Source organism: Diaphorina citri, unplaced genomic scaffold (assembly GCF_000475195.1).
Source record: "Diaphorina citri unplaced genomic scaffold, Diaci psyllid genome assembly version 1.1 scaffold411, whole genome shotgun sequence".
Classification (NCBI taxonomy): Eukaryota; Metazoa; Arthropoda; class Insecta; order Hemiptera; family Psyllidae; genus Diaphorina; species Diaphorina citri.
The window spans coordinates 43,406-64,853 of NW_007377846.1; the positions used below are offsets into that span (position 1 = coordinate 43,406).

The 21,448-nt window shown below is 40.4% G+C and overlaps 2 protein-coding genes across 2 annotated transcripts; one reads left to right on the forward strand and one right to left on the reverse strand.

Moving 5' to 3' along the window:
• Positions 1-2,503: 2,503 nt before the first annotated feature.
• On the forward strand, positions 2,504-7,616 carry LOC103508574 (putative uncharacterized protein DDB_G0271606). The gene is made up of 6 exons (XM_026823148.1): positions 2,504-2,509; positions 3,008-4,930; positions 5,464-5,665; positions 6,353-6,556; positions 6,871-7,064; positions 7,596-7,616. The coding sequence occupies exons 1-6, from the start codon at positions 2,504-2,506 to the stop codon at positions 7,614-7,616; spliced, it is 2,550 nt and encodes an 849-aa protein (XP_026678949.1).
• A 778-nt stretch (positions 7,617-8,394) lies between these two features.
• LOC103508576 (dnaJ homolog subfamily C member 13-like) lies at positions 8,395-20,460 on the reverse strand. The gene is made up of 9 exons (XM_008473131.2): positions 20,169-20,460; positions 19,333-19,488; positions 13,963-14,089; positions 13,305-13,515; positions 12,037-12,216; positions 11,578-11,718; positions 10,423-10,669; positions 8,648-8,724; positions 8,395-8,415 (listed from the first exon to the last, which is right to left on the reverse strand). The coding sequence occupies exons 1-9, from the start codon at positions 20,311-20,313 to the stop codon at positions 8,395-8,397; spliced, it is 1,305 nt and encodes a 434-aa protein (XP_008471353.1). The 5' UTR covers positions 20,314-20,460.
• Between the last annotated feature and the right edge of the window lie 988 nt (positions 20,461-21,448).

A 21,448-nucleotide genomic window follows, 5' to 3' on the forward strand; every position in this document is an offset into this window, starting at 1 on the left:
GAAAAAAATTTGTGAAGTGAAAGATTGATTGAAAAGAACTGGGAAAAAAAGGTGAAAAGTGAGAGTGATTTTTTTTTTTTTTTTTTTAATTAATCTTTATTACTTAAGTGGTAAATACTCTAAAGTGCATGATTTCAAACTACACCAAAGGCGATTTTATGCCCGCCTTTAGTGTTAGACAGTCAGAACGTTTGTGTGTGTGGCAGAAAAAAGCTTCAGACCCAATGTAGGTCTGTCACACGTTCTGAGAGACCTGGATCTGAAGCTCTTCAGGCCACACACTTTCCGTCTGTCTGACAGACCGCGGTCTGTCACCACCTTTATAATAATTCCTACGTAATATGTAGATAGATAAATAATTAATCTAATGCGGTGTAATTAATCTAAATTAATCTAATGTACCTAGATAGATAAATAATAAATAAATCCAGTATCTAAGTAGATAAAACTTTATACCTAACCCTGGTATCGAACTGGAGAACTGCTAGTGCAACTATTCAATGTTCGGGTGCTGACAGAAACTTGGCAGCTGATTTGCAGATTCCCTCCAGAAGCTAATATGAAGTACCCGCTACTGGTAAGTTATTCATTTCACTCCTTTTACAATTTTACATGGTTTTTATTTTAAGATCTGGGAACGTGCACCGCGTTACTAGTGGGACTCAAAAACTTAAAAAAAATAGTACCTACTTTTTTGTTTATTTAGTACATTTTTTACTTTTTTTACTTCAGACGCTTGATTACGTTCGCCAACACTTCAAGGAAAAGATCCATACTTTTTTTCCACCTTAGCAGGATCTATAAAGTTTTCGTTGCTAGTGTGACCCAAAAAAGTCGATTTTCGCACCATTAGATCTCAACCTAAAAATTTCTGGAAGTCTTTTAAAATCTAAGATGGCTCCAAAATGTTTCATCGGCCTTTGGAGGCTTCTGAGTTATTATTATTATTATTATTATTATTATTATTATTATTATTATTATTATTATTATTGAGTGAGAGAGAGAGAGAAGGAGAGAGAGAGAGAGAGAGAGAGAGAGAGAAGGAGAGAGAGACAGTACGTGAGAGAGGTTGAGAATGCTGTCTTTGTCAAATAAAAATTACTAAAAAATAAAATACAGTAGAACCTCGATTATTTCAACTACTTGGGACCGGGGATAGTTGAAGTGATCACTTTCTATGATCTTTTCCTCTGGTAAGATAGGATATCCTTTGAAAGATAGAAAAAAAACAATGGGTTTTAAAATAATAGAGAGTTGAAATAATGGAAGTTGAAAGTTGAAATGATCGAGGTTCTACTGTAAATAATAAAATAGTGTACCTACGAGTGTTATGTGTTAGGCCAGTCACTCACTATCAGGTCTACCTGATGACAGGTACAACTGATCACTTCTACCTGATAGTGTGTATGCTCAGGTGTCAGGTCTACCTGGTACTGAGTGGCTGACCTTATGTTATGATTTTACAAATACGGAATTGGAACGATTTTTTTAAGGTTTGACAGAGGGAACTGTAACTCCTATTGTCTTATTGTCCCGAAATCGAAGAGAGAAGGAAGACAGGATAGGAGAAAGCCAGCCGTTCCGAGAAGGAAACTTTCTGTTTAGGATAAAGTTCGCCCCGGGTGGGAATCGAACCCGCGGCCTAGCTCTTACAAGGCAGACGCGCTACCCTCCAAGCTAACTATAGGCTGGGCTTTCTGAGTGTTTTCTACAGTTCACAGAACTTTCATGTCACCCTACAATCAAACTTTTTTTTTTACTCTTTACAAACTGTATTAAGAAGGTAGGTAGCCAGCCTAGTTAGCTTAGTTGGTAGTGCGTCTGCCTTGTAAGCGCTAGGCCGCGGGTTCGATTCCCGCCCGGGGCGGATTAGCCTAGCGCTTACAAGGCAGACGCACTACCAACTAAGCTAACTAGGCTGGCTGTGATTTAGTTTGATTTGATTTTGAAGCAGGAAAAAATGGCACATCCACCACCTACTTAGAGAATTAGTGGAGATGCCAAACCAACTTAATTTATTTTAGTCGACTTTCATTTAACGAAAGCTCTCTCTCTACTTCGCTCTAACTAATTTAGTTTAAATGTATAATTTCTTAACCTTCTACTTTCTTAGATCGATAATCACAAGGTTTATAGATTCATCTACATATTAAAATATTGGTCAGCTTTCAATTTTTAACCAGCCTAGTTAGCTTAGTTGGTAGTGCGTCTGCCTTGTAAGCGCTAGGCCGCGGGTTCGATTCCCGCCCGGGGCTGACAGTTCATGCTATCTAGCCTGACACTAACATTTTTGTTTTTGTTGAATGTCGAATCTCAATTGTCTTTTAAATTTTCATTTTTGTTCTCTTTCATTTTCAGACGTGTCTGGTAGCATCATGGGTAACTCTGGTCTCATCAGCAGCTGACGCAAGCGCCAAAGCCTCCGGTCAGCAATCTGGTAATCCCCATCAGCACCATCATGGTCATAGCCAACCGAATCAGCAGAGATCTCTAGCGGTCAATAATGGAGGTAAAACATTCTCTACAAATTACATATTATCTAAAAATTTGTACAAATGTAATTCTGCTGTGCTGATCTATGGTTAAGACCAAAAGATCAACAATTGTTGTATGAGACAAATAGGTAGCCAGAAACAAATTGCCTCTGGAATGCTAGACCTAATATTTCTTTAATTTTACACTATCTTGTACTTCTAAGGACCCAGATTGATTTAAAGAGACTATTTAGAGGATTTTAAAGGCTTCTCTTAAACTCAGCCTCTGCGAATTTTACCATCTAATACCCATAACAATTTTCTTGTATTGAAAATGGAGTATGCCATCCTAGTTAGCTTAGTTGGTAGCGCGTCTGCCTTGTAAGCGCTAGGCCGCGGGTTCGATTCCCGCCCGGGGCGGATTTTATCCTGCTGCAAAATCCGCCCCGGGCGGGAATCGAACCCGCGGCCTAGCGCTTACAAGGCAGACGCACTACCAACTAAGCTAACTAGCAGCCGGGTCCGATTTGCAGCCCGTCCGCCGAACGCCGGAATACCGCAGCCCCATCCTCAATCAGAACGAATTCCAAGCCCTCCCTCCGGGCAAGGACTTTTCCGGGCCCTTCCGAGGACCGCCCAACGATTACCACCCGAATAACGCCATCGGCGACTTTTCTGGCCCTTTCAAAAACGGGCCTGATTATAACCGGAACGGCCCTCAAGAGTTTGGAAACAATTTCGACGGACGCATTCGCAACGGACCTTTTGAAGGCCCGGGGAAATTTGGGCCGAAAGAGGGTCCGGTGAGGAATGGACCTTTTGAGGGCCCAGGCGGCCGAGGGCCGAATTTCAACGGGCCTGTTAGAAATGGACCTCCGTTTGATGGCCCAGTGAGAAATGGGCCCAACTTTGATGGTCCAGTAAGAAATGGACCTAACTTTGACGGTCCGATTAGGAATGGGCCACCATTCGATGGACCCGTAAGGAATGGGCCTAACTTTGACGGCCCAATTAGAAACGGACCAAACTATGAGGGTCCAGTTAGAAACGGCCATAATTACAACAGACCTGTCGGTGGTGACGCCTACTCACCACAACCTTCCGGAAATTTCAACCGGCCAAACCCAACACCCGCCAAAGTATCTTTCCCCGGAGCCCCACCTCAACCGTATCAACGCCCTCCAGAGATTCAAAACCAAGGCCCTTCCCCAGTCTACAAGCCCAACCAACCTTTGCAACCACAGTACCAATCTGTCCGTCAAGAGAAACCGTTCGTCCCCTCTCAACCGATCTACTCTCAGCAGGAGCTGTTCCAACCTCCTCCTCAATACCAGCAAAACACTTACGCACCCAACGTCGAGACCAAGCGACCTCAGATCAATGGGTTTCAACAGGCCGCTCTGAAAACCCCCCCGATGCAACAGTTCAACACATTCGACGCCGTTCGAAAGCCAGACCCCGTCTACGAACAACAGTTCACTCAGAAGCCAAGCTTCGAACAGTATTCGTCAAGTAAACCCAGCTACAGTCCCGCGAAACAATCCCAGGAGATAGCATCCTTCGACGAACCGGTCTACCAGAAGCCGTCCACCGACTCGAAGCTTCAGCTTCAAAAGCAACAACTCTACGATGAACAGAAGCAAGAGATCGAGCGGCAGCAACAAGCTCAGCTGCAGCAATTGCAGCAACAGTACTACAGCCTCCAACAGCAACAATACTCCAAGCCACCGACGCAGACGGAGGCCATCCCTTCGTCGTTCCTCCAGCAAAGCCTGTACAACAAACCTCCCACCAACTTAAACGTTGAGCAACAGAACAACCTGTTCGTGCAGGGAGAGCAAACTCTGAGCTCGCTGAGGGCGGGAACTGAGTTGTCCAACGAAGAATACCAGCTGCTGCTCGAGAAGCAGAGACTGGCGCAGGTAAAACTTCTGCAGAAGGACCGCGAGCAGTACCAGCAACAGGGACAGCAAGACCAACAGCGTCTGCAAGAGCAGAGGCAACAGCAAGAGAGGCAGCAACAAGAGCAGCTTCAAAGACAACAGCAAGAACAGCAACAAAGACAACAGCTAGAACAGCAACAACGCCAACAGCAGGAGCAACTCCAAAGACAACAGCAAGAGAGGCAGCAACAAGAACTTCTACAAAGACACCAACAAGAATTGCAGAGGCAGCAACAAGAAGAAGCTCAGCGTCAACAGCAAAGGCTCCAGAATCATCGTCCCGAAACCGACCCATACCAGGGTAAACTCTCCCAGTATCAGACTAGCAAGAAGACCCAGGACGTTTATTCCAAACCCACGACGACCAAGTATGTGTCTTCAACTCAACCTAGTGTGAAATACCAGTCGACTGCTGCCTCGCAAGTGACGACGGTCGCGCCTGAAACTACCACGGAGTTGACGAAGGCACAGAAGGAGAAGTTTAACAAGAATTTGCTGGCTCTACCTGACGAGGTATGTAATTCGACAATTTCTTTCTAGCCTCGTCGTGGCCAAGGACTTTTCGTGGTTTGTAGTCCTACATTACCGATGTCCTACATTTAGGACACGCGTTTTATACCTCCAAGTACCCAGGAACTCAGGAATATTTTGCTATGTATTTTGAAATCAGCTGACTAGTGACTATTTTGGTACAAGTTTTGCACTCTAGGGGGAAAAGACAAGTCAAAACGTCCTCAATATAGGACTCTGTCAGATGAGCATACAAATCCTTCTTAGACCCTTGGCTTGACTACTAAACAAATGTCTTGAATTTAGGATTTTGGGTATGACGAGGCTAGAATGAGATTTATTAGCATTGATTTTTTGTGAATTTTTTGAAAAAAAAAAAAAAAAAATATTTTTTTTTTGATCTCTCTGTAAAAATTAGACCTCATTAGGTACATATTTAGACTTTATACCAGAAACAAAAGAGGAAGGAAGGAAGGAAGGAAGGAAGGGAAATAACCCATTTCGCAATTTGTATCCCTTTTCCCTTCTCTCTTCAGGTTCCCGATGACATCCGACAGCAGCTCCTGTCTTCGGGCATCCTCGGCAATGCCGACATTCAAATCTTGGACTACGACAAGGTCGGCGACATACCGATCGAGAATTTGCCGCCCGAGGCGCTCGCCAACTTCTACGGGGGCGGCGGTGCGGCTCAGAAACGCAGTACTGAGATCACGAAACGCAGCGCCGACAATGTGGCAGGTAAGGGATGACTTACAGTAGAAACTCGATTATTTCAACTTCCAATATTTCAACTCCAAAATCCATTGTTTTTTCTATCTTTCAAAGGATATCCTATCTTATCAGAAGAAAAGATCATACAAAGTGATCATTTCAAGCTCGATCATTTCAACTACCCCGGTCCCAATTAGTTGAAATAATCGAGGTTCTACTGTACTTACTTTCCGTGTCCACTTTGACCATTGACCATGCCAGATCAACTTGGACCGCCACATCATTTGCTAGCAGCAGGTCTTGTAAGGGATTATCCAGTATGACTCCATACCCGGTGAATTAATCATGGGCATGACACAGTGTATCATTGATATACCCTAGGAACGTATCACACATTCATTCATTCATAAGTTTGCGTCTTCTATCGGAGAAGGTAGCTCTATATTTCTTCAATGATGTCTCTCCACTTTGCTCTATCTTGCGCCAGCCTCTTGATTGCCCCGTATTGTCTCACTCAAAACCCACCGTGTATGGACAAATGAAAGGACTTTTTCAAGATACCTACATAAAGGTACCTAGATGAGGTTTTTTTTTATATATTTCAAATTATAAATAAATAAAAAAAACCTCATCTATCTGAGGTTTAGTAACTTCACTAAAAACCTTAGCAATTATACACATACACGTAGTAAAGTGCCCATTTTCCGCTTTCAGCCTCATCGGAAGAGGCAGCCTCCAGCGCCCAAGGTCGAAACGTTGAGATGAAGGTCGTCAAATTCAACCCGGACACGCCCGAAGGTCAACAGATCGCCCAGTCCTATCTTCAAGGTCAACCTGGGCAGCCTCAGACGGCTGAGGTCACCCTAGACCCTGTAGTACTCAATGATGCGTCATACAACCGATATCTGCCACTGAAAGGTGAGTTCCATTGTGTTTACTTGCATACTGGCTTCAAAACTGAAGATCAAAAATGTTCTTCCTTGAATACGAGCTTCAAAATTGAAAATCAAAGATGTTTCTCCTTGCATACTAGCTTCAAAACTGAAAAATCAAAAATGTTCTTCCTTGCATACTAGCTTCAAAACTGAAAAATCAAAGATGTTCTTTCTTGCATACTAGCTTCAAAAATGGAAATCAAAGATGTTCTTCCTTGCATACTAGCTTCAAAACTGAAAATCAAAGATGTTCTTCCTTGCACATTAGCTTCAAAACTTTTTTCTCTTCTCCTCTAGTGAATGGCGCTTCATTCCCCCTCCCCAACACGGAACTCCTGCGTAACCGTCGGATAACATCAGTCGTCGTTCTGGCCCCCGTAGACTACGAGTCTATCATACCCGATGAGCCCCGAGCCCAGCCGGACTCACCCGATCATGTACGAACGACCGAGAGCGGCACGGTGCAGACTCACGATCATCGCGACGGAAAGGTAAGTTGGGATTAGGTAGAGCGCAAAATAAGTAGGGTTCAAAACGAGTACCATTTTGACGAAGGTAGAGTCGCAGTGAGTTCGAAGTTAAATAAGGAAAGAGAACCGTCGAATCATTTAGATGGAAACCAAGAGGTAAACATGTCTTTGAACTGTGTTAATTTTTCCTCAAAATATCTTTGGCAGGAAATATTGGATTTTTTAGGATAATAATAATAGTAGACTCTTGAGTGGAAGGTAACCACTAGGCGAGGTTAACGCCGGAGGCGTTTTCTACCACCTAACCCTTAGAGCTCCATTATTATGTATTGAGACATGAAATAAATCACTGAGCCAGTAATGGATATCTAATGTAGTGGATATGGCCAAAAGTCTCATTTGATTTATAAGAAGTACCTAGGTATTGTAAAAAGAATAGATTGTCTACTTTATCTTTTGTAAATAAAAAATCTTTTATGTATAAAATCCCTGTATTTTCAATATTACATTTCTCTTTTTTAACTTTCAGTAATCTTTTTTATACAACGAGAGATTAGGAATCACCACAGTTAAGCAACGTCAAGCATGGTTGGTATCTGAACAGATAGCCTTTTCAAACATTACTTTCGGGTTGCACTCACTCAGACCCATACACATTTATGGACAAAAAGATGTATTTGTTTTCAAGTCAATTAAGGATAGATAGATAAAAAAATAATAATAATAACATATCTTTGAAGAAATAGAAAAGACGCATAGATTTACAATAAAATTTATATTTATTTATCATAATTATTATGGTATTGACTTTTTTCTTTAATAGGTACGTATAAAATAATATATATGTATATGAAACAAATTTTAGTCTGGGGGAGAGTTCACACTACACGAAACGATTTTTTTTTCGCCATGAATTTTTCTTCGTTAGTACGATTTTTTTTGTGTTTTTTTCCTGTGAATTAGTGTGTTCACATTTCCAACGAAGAAAAATTCGGAAAATTTGAATTTGGGACGAAGAAAAAACCCGTGCAGTGTGAACAAACTGTAAACATTATGTAATAACATTTATACTGCTCGCATAGGACTGAAAAGTCCCTTTACTCCAGCCGTAGGCTACTACTATTATGTGGTCAAATTCTCAAATCATTTTGAGGATAAAATTCCATACCTCGGCTGGGATTGAACCCACGCCCTCCTGTTTACCAGGCGAGCGTCTTGACCACTACTAAAATTCCATACCTCGGCTGGGATTGAACCCACGCCCTCCTGTTTACCAGGCGAGCGCCTTGACCACTACACCACCAGGTTATAACAATGGTTTTGTATGAATATTAATGAGTAGTTATAAGTATTATAGCGACAGATAGAGAGGCTATGTACAAAAGGAAAATATTGCATATAGAAATACACGTATTATGGTTTTGATTGCGGGGTTAACTTAACATTTGTCGTATTTTATTTAACATCTAACCGCTAACCTCAGCGCGGTTCATTCAAGGTCACTATCTCCCCTCACATGGAAGTGTGTTTATGACGTGAGGGGCGTTAACCACTTTTAGGTTTACGTTTCCCCTCTTGCCATACTAAACCAAGCTCTCGACTGCGGTTAAGAGTCGCCATTTTTTAGAGGAAGGCATCGAGGTGTTACCCTGCGTCAGATAGCCGGCCGTTGCTGGAACGCCTGAGAACAGAAGAGAAAATTTAACCCGATCATATTACAGTCAAACCTGGATAAAGAGCAACCCAAGGGACCGGCAATATTTTGCTCTTTATAGAGGTTTGCTCTTTGAAAAATCTACTCTTTAGAGAGGTTCTAAATTTTCAAATTGCTCTTTATAGAGGTCCGGGATCCGTCTAAAATCAGTTTATCTAGTAGGTTAATGAGGTACCAAAAGTCCTAGGGTTCGATCCCAAAAGCTGTGAAAGTTTTTTTTTTAAATCAGCAACCTGCGACTTGATCTAATCTTCTCCTTTTCTCTCAACAATTTGATCTTTATAGAGGCTCGATTTTGCTGTTTAACCAGGTTTTTGGGTCAACAATGAAGGGACCACGATTTTTTTCCTCTTTATCAAGTTTTACTCTTTATCCGAGTCCTCTTTATCCAGGTTTGACTGTACCTACTTTTCTTCCCATAGGGTAAGAAAAGTAAAAATTACAGAATTAAACCAAGCAATAGGAATGAGAAAAAGGGCGCATATGTTGTTGTTGTAGTAGTAGCGGCTTTAGCTTTCGCCGAATGGCGATAGCAGAATAAAGAAAAGATGTCTGTTTGTGTCTGCTATACACCGGGGTGATGGTCTCTAGCTCTAGCCATGTTAAATTGGCTGGCTCGTCCTGAACCGCAGTCAACCATCGTGAGGACTTGTACTTGGTCTTTAAAAGCAGAGAGAACCCTTTGAGGAACTGCCAGCTTGCTGGGCTGGTTAGGGTTAGCTGTTCTCCTTCCTGTTTATAGTCCCACAGCCAGACGCTAGTCTTCTCTCTGATTAACGTCCTCTAGCCAGACAAGGACGCATATAGGGCCTTTGAAGGTCCAATATAGAATAGAACTTTTCAAATGGGTTTCTTTGTTGATTGTGTTATCTTTTTTTTTTTTTTTTTAAGAGGTTTGACAGAGCGAACTGTAACTTCTATGGTCTTATCGTCCCGAAATCGAAGAGAGAAGGAAGACAGGATAGGAAAAAGCCAGCCGTTCCGAGAACGAACATTATCCCATCAGGATAAAATCCGCCCCGGGCGGAATTTTTTGAAATCAACCCCAATCAGATTGCTTGATCCGAAGTTAATCCAAATACGCTCACTTGTGGCCTCGGCCATCAATGATCTACTAGTGTGGTTTGCATTATTTGTTAAATTTCTATTGAAGGTTCGTTCTTTCTTTTTATAGGTCTGCACCATCCGACTCATTAACCTTGTTTATCCCGCTCGAATGAGACCAAAAAATCTGCCTATTCCAACAGTCTAAACAAGGTCTCGTGTATTTTCTGGACATATTGACCAAGTTTGCCAATTTTCACTAAAAAAAGGATTGAATTTATTTATTTATTTGTACAATTCACGGCTTACAAAACAAAATAAAGAGCCATTAACAAATGATTGTCAAGAGTGTCAAGAGTTATTAGCAACAAACTTTGTACAAAATCACCGAGTTAAAACTCAGCAAAACTCACTGGGACTAAAGCTGACCAAAACATAATACTAAAAAAAAAAAAAAAAAAAAAATCTAGGTTCCAGAAGGGAATTTCAAAAGGAGTACAAAAATAGGGCAGAGTGGGGGTAAATGGAGCCGTAGAAATAAGGTATTATAGACTTAGGGGCTCAGATAAAGAAAATAAGGTATTATAGACTTAGGGGCTCAGATAAAGAAAATAAGGTAACCCGTCAGATACGCGTTCGACTGCGAGCTCCCAATGAACAGGTCATGGTTCTGCGACTTGTACGCAGACCAAACGCTCGACTTGTCCAGAGTCGCGCTAACAAACCCGCCGTACATTGCGCTCTGCGCCATGGACTTTAGCGCTTTCACGATGTGCGCTTTGACCGTGCTCGCGTTGTCGCAAGATTCGAGACCGCCCTGCCCGGAGAGAAGGTTGAGGAGAGTCGAAATGAGGTCCGCGTCTATTGCCTGAAAGATTTTAATTTACCATTTTTCCATTTGTTAATATTACAACATAACAACAGAACGTAATTACACCCTGTATGGAAAACGGTGAGAGCGGGGGGGTCAAATTCCACGAAATATTCTATTGTCATTCAAGATACATAACTTACCCTAAATTTAGGTCAATCGGACCAGTGGAAGTGGCCCAAATTTTAGTTACAAGATTTGACCCAAACAAACAAACAAACAGAGATCTCAAGTTAAGTAAAACCATGTAAAAAACCATGTAATAATAAAAAGCCCAATGTCCAAAATTTTGGACATTTGTTTTGTAGTCCTAAAAGCCCAAGAAAAAAATGTTTTTGAAATAAAATAAGTATTAGATATTTTTAAAGTAGAAGTGTTTTGGCCCATGTACACATAATTAATTTTTCCATTTTTCAATAATTACTCGAGTTTTCTTAGGGTTGAAAAATGTCCTAAATTTTGGACACTGGGCCTTTAAGCATACAAAATCCCAAGATGTATTCTGTACCTAGTATAGGTAAAAGATATGAATTGACCCTTCTACTTATTAGTTTTGTTTAACATGTTTGTATTACTAGGGATAATAAAACAATTTATTTAACGAACAAATAAAGAAGTAAGTCATAAATGATAATAAAAAATCCCTTCTCCTGATGGCAATGGCAAAAGCTGAAGTAACGAATCTTCAACAACAAGTTTCTGTACCTATCGATCCAAACTTCACAACTTGGAACTTCCTTAGCTTCACAGATGATGAATATTTTTTGATGCTACGAAATCTAATTACCTAAATTTTGAATATAATTATCATCAGCTTGTTTTTTTTTTTTTTTTTTAAAAGTTTTTTTTTTTTTTTTTTTTTTTTTTTTTTACAAAATTCACTCTAAATTTTCAATTGAACTTACTTGTTTGACTATTTTGTCTTTCTTGGCGGCAAATATTCGCGCCAGGGTCTCTGCAGTGAGCGAGAGGAGGGACTGGTGTGAAGTTAGCACATACTTGATGGGACCTATACAGTCTACTTGTGACATACTTCCCACACATGCCTGTAAAAATCAATTAGAATATACCTCTTTCATACAGCCAGAATGAGACTGAAAAGTCCCTTTACTCCCGCAGTCTAAACAAGGTCTTATGTATTTCGTGCAGAATAATTTTCTAATTAAGAGGTATAATAAATAAAAAATATTGGAAAAAAAAATCGAGGAATAAAACAAAAACAAGTCATCGGAATGGCTTTTTTCCTATTTTTTATTTTATTAATTTTTATTTAGCAATAAATTGAAATTTTACTATCATTATTTACTTTCAAATTGAATTAAATTGACGAAATTTAAAATACACTGTTGCCAGATGTTACTCACCTCGCTGAGACTCAGAATGTGCAGGGTTGCCACGATGGACTTGCTCACGGGGAGAGGACTAGAGGAGAGTTGGCAACACAGCCGAGGGATATGGCCCAATGAGGGAACGAGGTCGATAAGGTTAGGCTGAGCTTGCAGCAAGCCTAGGAGACATTTGCTTATCAGATCTAAGAGAGGGGTCTGGAAAAAAAAGATAATTTCAAAGTCATATGAGGAAAGTTCAAGGTCATAAGAGGCTTATTCAAGGTCAAACAATAATTTTCAAAGGTCAAATAACACTAGATTCTGGCAAAAGAGTCATTGAAGATCTGAAACAAAAGATCACAGTTCAAGGTCAAATAACAATAGACTCTGACTAGGGAGTCATTGATGATTGAAGATCTGAAACAAAAGATCACAGTTCAAGGTCACAAGAAGATAGTTCAAGGTTAAATGAGGAAAGTTGAAGGTTACACGATAATTTTCCAAGGTCAAATAACACTAGACTCTGACAAAAGTCATTGAAAATCTGAAACAAAAGATCACAGTCCAAGGTCAAATAACACTAGACTCTGACTAGAGAGTCAATGAAGATCTGAAACAAAAGATCACAGTTCAAGGTCACAAGAAGATAGTTCAAGGTTAAATGAGGAAAGTTCAAGGACACACGATAATTTTCCAAGGTCAAATAACACTAGACTCTGACAAAAGTCATTGAAAATCTGAAACAAAAGATCACAGGTCAAGGTCAAATGAAGATAGTTCAAGGTCACAAGAAGATAGTTCAAGGTCAAATGTGGGCCAATGAGGGAACGAGGTCGATAAGGTTGGGCTGAGCTTGCAGCAAGCCTAGGAGACATTTGCTTATCAGATCTAAGAGAGAGGTCTGAAATAAAATAGATTTCAAGGTCATATGAGGAAAGTTCAAGGTCATATAACATCGAGTCATTCAAGGACTAAAACAAAAGGACAAAGTTCAAGGTGAAACATAATTGTCTTGAAGGTCAAATGATGAGCCTTTCAAGGTTGAATAAGGCTTCTTCAAGGTCAGGGGAAAGTTTTCAAGGTCAAATTAATATGCATTTGCTGAACAGATCTTCTAAGAGAGAGGTCTGAAATAAGAAATAAGAGATAACTTCAAGGTCGAATAAAAAGCTCAAAAAGAGTTCGCAACGCTCAGGCCTTTCGATTTCAGCCAAAGTCGCTCGAACTCCAAATCTCAGCACAGAGATTCGAAAAAACGTAAATAAAATAAACAAATTTTATACCTACAGGATGTTTCAACTTACATCAAGCGGCGTGGCGCCCATCACCCGCAGTCCCTCATCGAGAAGGCCGGACAAGAAGTGCTTCGGCTTCCGCAGGTTCCACCCCGTATTGAGCGCGAACAGCCGCAAATAGACTCCGCCCACAATGATCTCACGCGTGTTCATGATTGGTGGAGGCGGGGGAAGGGGCGTGGTTTGAGCCAGGGGGTTGGCCCGGATACTTTGGTATAATCTGGTAAGAAAACACAGTCAATGAACTTTAAATGTGATAGAATTAAAAATTAAAAGAGAATTTTCGAAATTACAAAGGTGGTGAAACTCAAGTTTTCTCAATTAAAAAAGGAACAGAAAATGATAATGGGATAAAAAAAAAAAATAAAAAATATATATATATAATAATAATAGAAAGTAAAAAATCAGGGTATCAAAATGAATAAGTAGTGAAGAAAACCTCAGTGTAGTGGTAAGCGCGGTGGACTTTGGATCTGGAGGTTGGTGGATCGTACAAGTCAAGACATAAAATCCAGCGTAGTATACTAAACGGGAAACATTTGTGACGAGCATTTATGCTTAGCACAATTGAAAATTCCTTTCCCGAATAAAATGAAAATTTGAAGTGCGTCCATAATGCAAAGCTAACTCTTTACATCTCATCCTATTGAAGGGGAAAGCAACTTACTGTTGACACATGACTCGCACATTGCTCATGAGTTGAACTCGCTGATTTTGATTCCACAGAAGTTCCGGGTTTTCCTGTTCGGAATCAAACAGGCCTATGCTACTGGCTGGAGCTTCCCGGAGAGAATCTGGGAAGAAAGAGTTTAACTGTTAGAGAGTAAACAAGCTGGATCCGTCCCTCCGGGAATTTTTTAGCCCGTAGTTTATTCGATCGTGGTTAAAGAATACCTATGCACCTACCTAATTTGTTTGATATTCAGTTTATTATCATTCTTGATTTGATTTTTTGATTTTACTTTCATGTAATGATTTAAAATCAAGACTAGAGCGTTCTCCCTTTATTTCAATCCATCCATTTATTGGCCTTGCTCGGCGTAGCTTAACATAGGTGACCCTAAAACCGGTCTTAAATGATCGACTGAAGTGTTATCTAAAACTTTCTCGCTTTGAGTTCATAACTGTATTTTCCTTTTCCTTTTGTATTACCCTACTCTATTTTATATTCTATATTTTCCCTTTTTTTTAAATTTAAACAAGTTTTTTTTTAAATTACACCCATTTTGTACCAAATACATAAGACCTTGTTTAGACGGCGGGAGTAAAGGGACTTTTCAGTCTTATTAAATAAATAAATGCCGTTTCTTTGTTTTATTATATCACAACTTTGGTGCTCACTGCAGCGATGTAGAATTTTCCTAATATCTCAATAATGCTAACATCAATGTTTACCTACCATGCTGGCACCGGTCGCTATGCGCATTTATATGTCATAGCTACTGAAGGTTTGTAGCGAGGGCTTCGGCTGAGTTTCCTCGCTACGCGAAAGGGTGGGAATTTGAAGGTTTTAATACGAAACGAAAGCCGCTGGTTCTTTTACTACTACGAAAATGAGAATGGAGGTCTTACCTTAAGTTCAGGACCTTTTATTGTAAAAATAACTACTTACGCCGCAGCAAAGGATATATGATTTAGAATAAGGAAAAGGCACGACGTGATTCGAACAATGGTAGATTTCATTCTGAGGTTATTGTTTACTTTTACAACTAGATACCTCCTTGCAATGAGATGTCATACAAAGAGGTGTCAAAATTAATAATCATATGACAGATTTTATAGGTTTGGAGGGAATTTAAATTAAGACTGGTCACATGGCGTGAACAAAAGTAAAATCAAAAAATCAAATCAAGAATGATAATAAACTGAATATTAAACAAATTAGGTAGGTACATAAGTACTGATTTTCTCTAATCGCGATCGAATAAACTATACGGGCTAAAAAATTCCCGGAGGGACGGGCCCACCTTGTTCCCATTTAAACCTGTAGTAGGTAACGTACGTACGTACGTACGTACAGACCATTCTCCCTCAAACACAACCAGAGGCTTGAGAAAAAGATTTTTTTGTATCTCTTTAAAAACTAACATTTTTTCAATTCGATTTTTCTTCAAGTTTCCACTGAAACCCATTGAATTTCTCCTGATAGAAAAGTACCCCTTTTTAAGATTTCTACATATAAATGGTATACCCATCCGTAAAAGGAAAGCTTGTGCCATGCATGGAATAATTTATTGATGTAGCTTTCGCCGAATGGTGATGGCAGAATAAAGAAAAGATATCTTTCTCATCTGCCATACACCGTCTCTAGCCATGTTTAATTGGCTTGTCCTGAACCGCAGTCAACCATCGCATCGTGAGGACCTTAAAAGCGGAGAGAACCCTTTGAATACCTGCCATCTAGCTAGGCTGGTTAGGGAGGGTTAGCTGTTCTCCTCCCTGTTTATAGTCCCACAGCCTTTTTTTTTAATTTATTCCTTTAATAGGTAAATTTTCTTCTTCTATGAGTAACAAAATAAATTTACAAGCTTTTTTTTTTTTTTTTTTTTTTTTTTTTTTAAAAATTCTCTCTAAATTTTTAACTGTGCATTTTATAGACTTACACCCATATTTATGAACAAAATGCTGGCTCTTAAGTTCGTGCTAAGCATAGTCTCAAGGCATTTGATTGGTCAATTTTGACTTGAGACTGATCTAAGAACGATCATTCTTGTTCATAAATACGAGTGTCAAGGGCTCAGATAAAGAGTACAAAAATAGGGCAGAGTGGGGGTAAATGGAGCAGTAGAAATAGGGTCGGGTGGGGGTATATCACGAGAGTAGATCATGAGAGGAGGGGGGTTTGGGCAGGAGGGGAGGGGGAGAGGAAGGCATCGAGGTGTTACCCTGCGTCAGATAGCCGGCCGTTGCTGGAACGCCTGAGAACAGAAGAGAAAATTTAACCCGATCATATTACAGTCAAACCTGGATAAAGAGCAACCCAAGGGACCGGCAATATTTTGCTCTTTATAGAGGTTTGCTCTTTGAAAAATCTACTCTTTAGAGAGGTTCTAAATTAAAGGGAACAAGGTATGAAAAATGTTGAAAAACAGAAAATCCTTCATAACTCCGCCCCTGTTGAAAATCGGATCTGTCCAGATAGCTTTTTCTGGTAGCCCTTTAGGTCCTGCATCAACCCTTAAGCGTTGTACAGTCGTTCGCGGGACACCCTGTATAGGTTGACCAGGTTTGGATAAGTCCTTCTATGGGGACAGACTGACTGACTGACTGACAGACAGACAGACGACACCGAGGCGAATACAATAGTCCGTCCCTTATACCTTTTTATTACTATTGTAATAATAAAGGAAGGACTACTCATTTTCCTCACGAGGCTGAGTGGGCCCCGCAACAGCCAGTCACGGAATCAATCATTTGCATGATAATTTTTTTCGACACCACCGGGAATCGAACCCGGGTCTCCCACGTGCAAGACGAGTGCTGTGACCACTACACCATGGAATACATCTATATTTCATTTCTTACCTGTATTATTAACTATCACGTTATTGAGGGCGGTTAGTACACTAATCATATTGTCCAAAGTAGAACTATCACAGACAGAAGGATCACCGATGTTTTTCAAATAGAGGAGAAGATCCAAAACGAAGGTTTTTGAATCCTGAAAAAGAAGAGGAAAAAATAACAATAATCAAATAAGAAAATAGAAAATGGAAAAAATCAACATACAATGATAAGAAAATAGAAAAACCAGCGAATCGAGAAAAAAAAGAAAGTTCGTTAATTTTTTTAATAATATGGTAAACTGGGGTAAAACTAAAGTCATTGGCAAAGTGGGACATTTCGTCCACTAATACAACATCCAACAGTCTAAACTAGTCTTCTAATAAAATTAGAGCAAAAAAAGTTGATTAATAATGAAATGATAGGGTAAACGGGGGTAAAAGTCAATTTAAAATGAAATGATAAGGTAAACTGGGGTAAAAGTCAATTTAAAATGAAATGATAAGGTAAACTGGGGTAAAAGTCAATTTAAAATTAAATGATAGGGCAAACTGGGATGGAAGTTAATTTAAAATTAAATAATAGGGTAATGTGGGGTAAAACTCACCTCAATGGCAAAGCTGGGCATTTCGTTATAAACTCTCACAAACACTCCGCCCACAATCAGTTCCGAGGCGTGACTGGCGTACTGCACACTAAGCGTAACTCGGCCGCTCGAATTCGCTTTCAAATTGGTCTCGAGGATTTCGCGAAGTTGAGCGCGAGTTGTGTTGTTCCACAAGAGAGTGGGCGTACGCACGTTGCTTGTTAGGAGTTTGAGGAGCTGTGCAAAAGGGGAAGCACATGAGAAGGGTTTTATCGAATCAAAAATCGGGTTTGATCTATCTCCTGTCAGCTTTTCTACAAATCATCAAAGAAATTTGTTTGTAAAGCGTCCCTCTGTAAATGCGCACTTTTTCTTAATTCAATGGATCAATAATCAAAACTGAATGCAAGCTTAACAACTGTTTGTTCGATCGAGCGCCAGGCTGTATGAACAATATCCTTTTATTCGTGTCCGCAAATGCTTTACGCGTTGCGAACCTATTCGTAATATTCCCACGATCAAAAGAAATCCAGCTTTCTAAATGGAATTCTATTTGATATTTGAATAGAATCAAGCGCACGAACGTCAAGAGTTTGAAGCACCACCCGATCTATATTAATAGATTGGGAATGAAAAAAGTCAAAAGTTCCTTCACTACTCCAGTCAGATTTTAAGAGAGAAAAAAAGAGCAATTTATTTTTTATTTATTTATTTAACACTTAAACGGGCGGACCCTTTGCTACCTAACTCTACCTACCTGCTACCTAATCCTAACTAATCCTATTCAGAATCTGATTGGAAATTCAGAATCTGATTGGCTGAAAAGTTTGAAATCAACCAATCAGATCGCTCAATCTAAGAGTTAAACCAAGTTTAATCCAAGCTTACCTGTTCAGCATTATCGTTGACCAGTTCTCTCGCCAGATAGGGTGTGAGTAGAGAGCTGAACAGTTGCATACAGGGTGACGGAGCCTCCGGTGTGCCCGCTAACCGGGAACACGCCTTGACACTGAGCTTGGCCAGGGTGTTGTTCAGCTCCTGGGAACACGAAAGTGAACCACCCATTATAGGAAAAGAGAAAAAAAAAAAAAAAACTACCAGCACAAACATCAACAAGTCCAACAAACTGAAATCTTCTTCTTCTTGTCCCGTGTACAGACGGAGACGGCGTTTCTCGTCAGCCTCCCAATCAGCCCTAACTAGGGTGATTGCTTTGGGCTGAAATTTCGTAACTTCGTAGAAGGTTAACCCACCCTTTAGGGCTGTTTGCCCCAACACCTAAGCCTCGGAGTGGGCTTTTTTGGGCTCTGAGGGCTGACATTTTAGCTACAAAAAAATTACGAGTGGATGCCCTTCGCACTCAACGTTTGCTATCTTGACGGTTCAACGTCCCCCCAGCCAGAGTTTTACTGTACAATTTTTTTCTCCTAATTAACCAAATAAGCAGGGAGTTCATTTACTCTAATATTGTAATATGTGTTCCCCATAGACCTTAGTACGAGGCGCTCGCCTGGTAAACAGGAGGGCGTGGGTTCAATCCCAGCCGAGGTATGGAATTTTATCCTTAATATAATTTGAGAATTTGACCACAATATTAGTAGTAGCCTACTGCTGCAGTAAAGGGACTTTTCAGTCCTATGCGAGCAGTATAAATAAGCACTATTATTATTCTTAGTTAGACTGAGGGGGTAAAGGGACTTTTTAGTCTCATTCAAGCAGGATAAACAGAATTCTTTTTCTTCTCTTTAGTCTTTCTTCTTTTATTCTTTATTTTTTTTCCTTTTCTTTTTCTTGCTTTAATTCTCACCTGTTAGAGTAGGTGGAAGGAAATGGTCCAGGGCAAGTTTGACACGCGGGCCTGACAGCTTATCATAACACAGGCGCGCCAATAACTCAGCTGCGCGCACGCGTAATCCCCATCATTTGGTTACTGGTTTGTTTTCTTACCTGTTAGAGTAGGAGGCAGGAAATGGTCCAGGGCCAGTTTGACACGCGGGCCTGACAGCTTATCATTACAGAGGCGCGCCAATAACTCAGCTGCGCGCACTCGTAACTGATACTGAGACGAATTACATAGTAGATCCAATAGGAACAGATAACCTCCTGTGAAACACAAGAGACGAATAAATACTTGCTTGGATAGAAAAATAATAATAATAAAAAAAATGGACCTATTGCAATACTTTCATTACTAGTATAGCTCGCTATACTGTAGTAATAGAAAGTAAAAATCTAACGCATCACCGTTAGTAGAGCTAAATCCCCGGTGTGGTTGGGTATTCCGTATAAAAGTTGAAGTTATGGGTAGTTATGAGATTTTTGTTAATGTTGTAACGGGGTAAAACTAAGTGTTATTTTTTTCATGTCCATAAGTTCATATATATGTTTATCTGATCAGGCTCCAGCCACTGGCAAAGCTAGCTATGTTAAACTTGTAAAGAATAAACATATTGCGGCCTTCGGCCGCTGCTTTTGGTGATAGATCTGTTGTTAAACAGAAATGCGGCCGTCGGCCACTGGCAATGCTCGGTATGTTACATTTCTAAAGAATAAATATATTGCGGCCTACGGCCGCTGGCTGGCAAGGCCCGGTTACCTACTTCGCTTCGTCAACACATAAAAGGCAATGTGGCCTTCGGCCGCTGGCAAAAGCCGGCTTTATTAGCTTAGTTAAAAAGCTTTTTTTTAAGTGCACCAGACCGAGATATTTATTATTTTCAAAGAGGTTTGACAGAGGACATCTTTTGGTTACTGTTGTTGGTTTGGTTACTGTTGTTGGTTACCTTTAGCGAGCATCTCCTTGACGGTGGTGGCGTGTGATACTAGCGACATGAGCGCCTCTAGCAGCACCTCTACATTCGCGACGTCGCCACTCGTCGCGTGTAGCGTCAGAAGGAGGTGCGACAGAAGGCCGGGGGTCGCCGCCATGTCGCCGATGACCTCCTGGGAGCGGGAGACTGTCGCGAGAAGGCGGAGGGAGGAGGGCTGCAGGGGAGGTGAGAGGAGGAGAGGAAAGAAGGTCGAGAAGTGGCCGATGCATTGCAGCTCTAGACCTGGAAATAATAATTAGAATAAGTGGTTGGGTGGAAGAGCTAGTGGTTGGGTGGAAGAGCTCCTCTAGGAGAACCCTGCCACTTAAAAGAAAGAAAAAAAAAAATAATAATAATATAAATTAAAAGAATTCGATAGCCAGCCTAGTTAGCTTAGTTGGTAGTGCGTCTGCCTTGTAAGCGCTAGGCCGCGGGTTCGATTCCCGCCCGGGGCGGATTAGTTAAAAAAAGAAGTAATTCACATTTGAGGAAAAAAAATACAAAGTTTTGATTCTAGTATGTGTGTAAGAACATCCTTAAGATTATTTTGAAACTAGTATACACATAAGAACATCCTTGAGATTGATTATTTTGAAGTTAGTATGCGTGTATGAACATCTTTGATTTCGATAGTTTTGAAGCTAGTATGCGTACAAGATCATCTCCGATAGTGTGTGTGTGTGTACGTATGAACATCTTTGTGTTTGTGCATACAAGCTTAAAATTTGAGCGTCAAAGATGTGTTTCGCCAGCCTAGTTAGCTTAGTTGGTAGTGCGTCTGCCTTATAAGCGCTAGGCCGCGGGTTCGATTCCCGCCCGGGGCGGATTTTATCCCGGAGTTTACACTTTAAACTTTACAGCTCTGGTCCACCTTTACGTAAATGTACAGGTATTCAATGTAAAGCTCACAAGCAGACAAGGCCAGTGAGGAGTTAATTAATATGTAGGTAGGTACTTACATAATAGACAAATTTAATAACATGTCTAGCTGTCCCACATTGAAGCTTTGTGGGATTACATTCAATTAGGCTCAGGCTAAACGACCCTAGAGTCCAGCCTACAGGCTTGTTCACATTTTGAATACTTTCCATTACCCTAATTAGTTTGCCACGGGTTTCCAATTTTCCATTGACGGGAAAATACCTACCTAAATGTTGCTGTTTTTGGGGGCTAGGCACTAGGTGCAAACGACAGATACAAAAGATTTTTGGTACAGATACCTAGATAAAAATGATTAATTCGGAAAAGTGGAA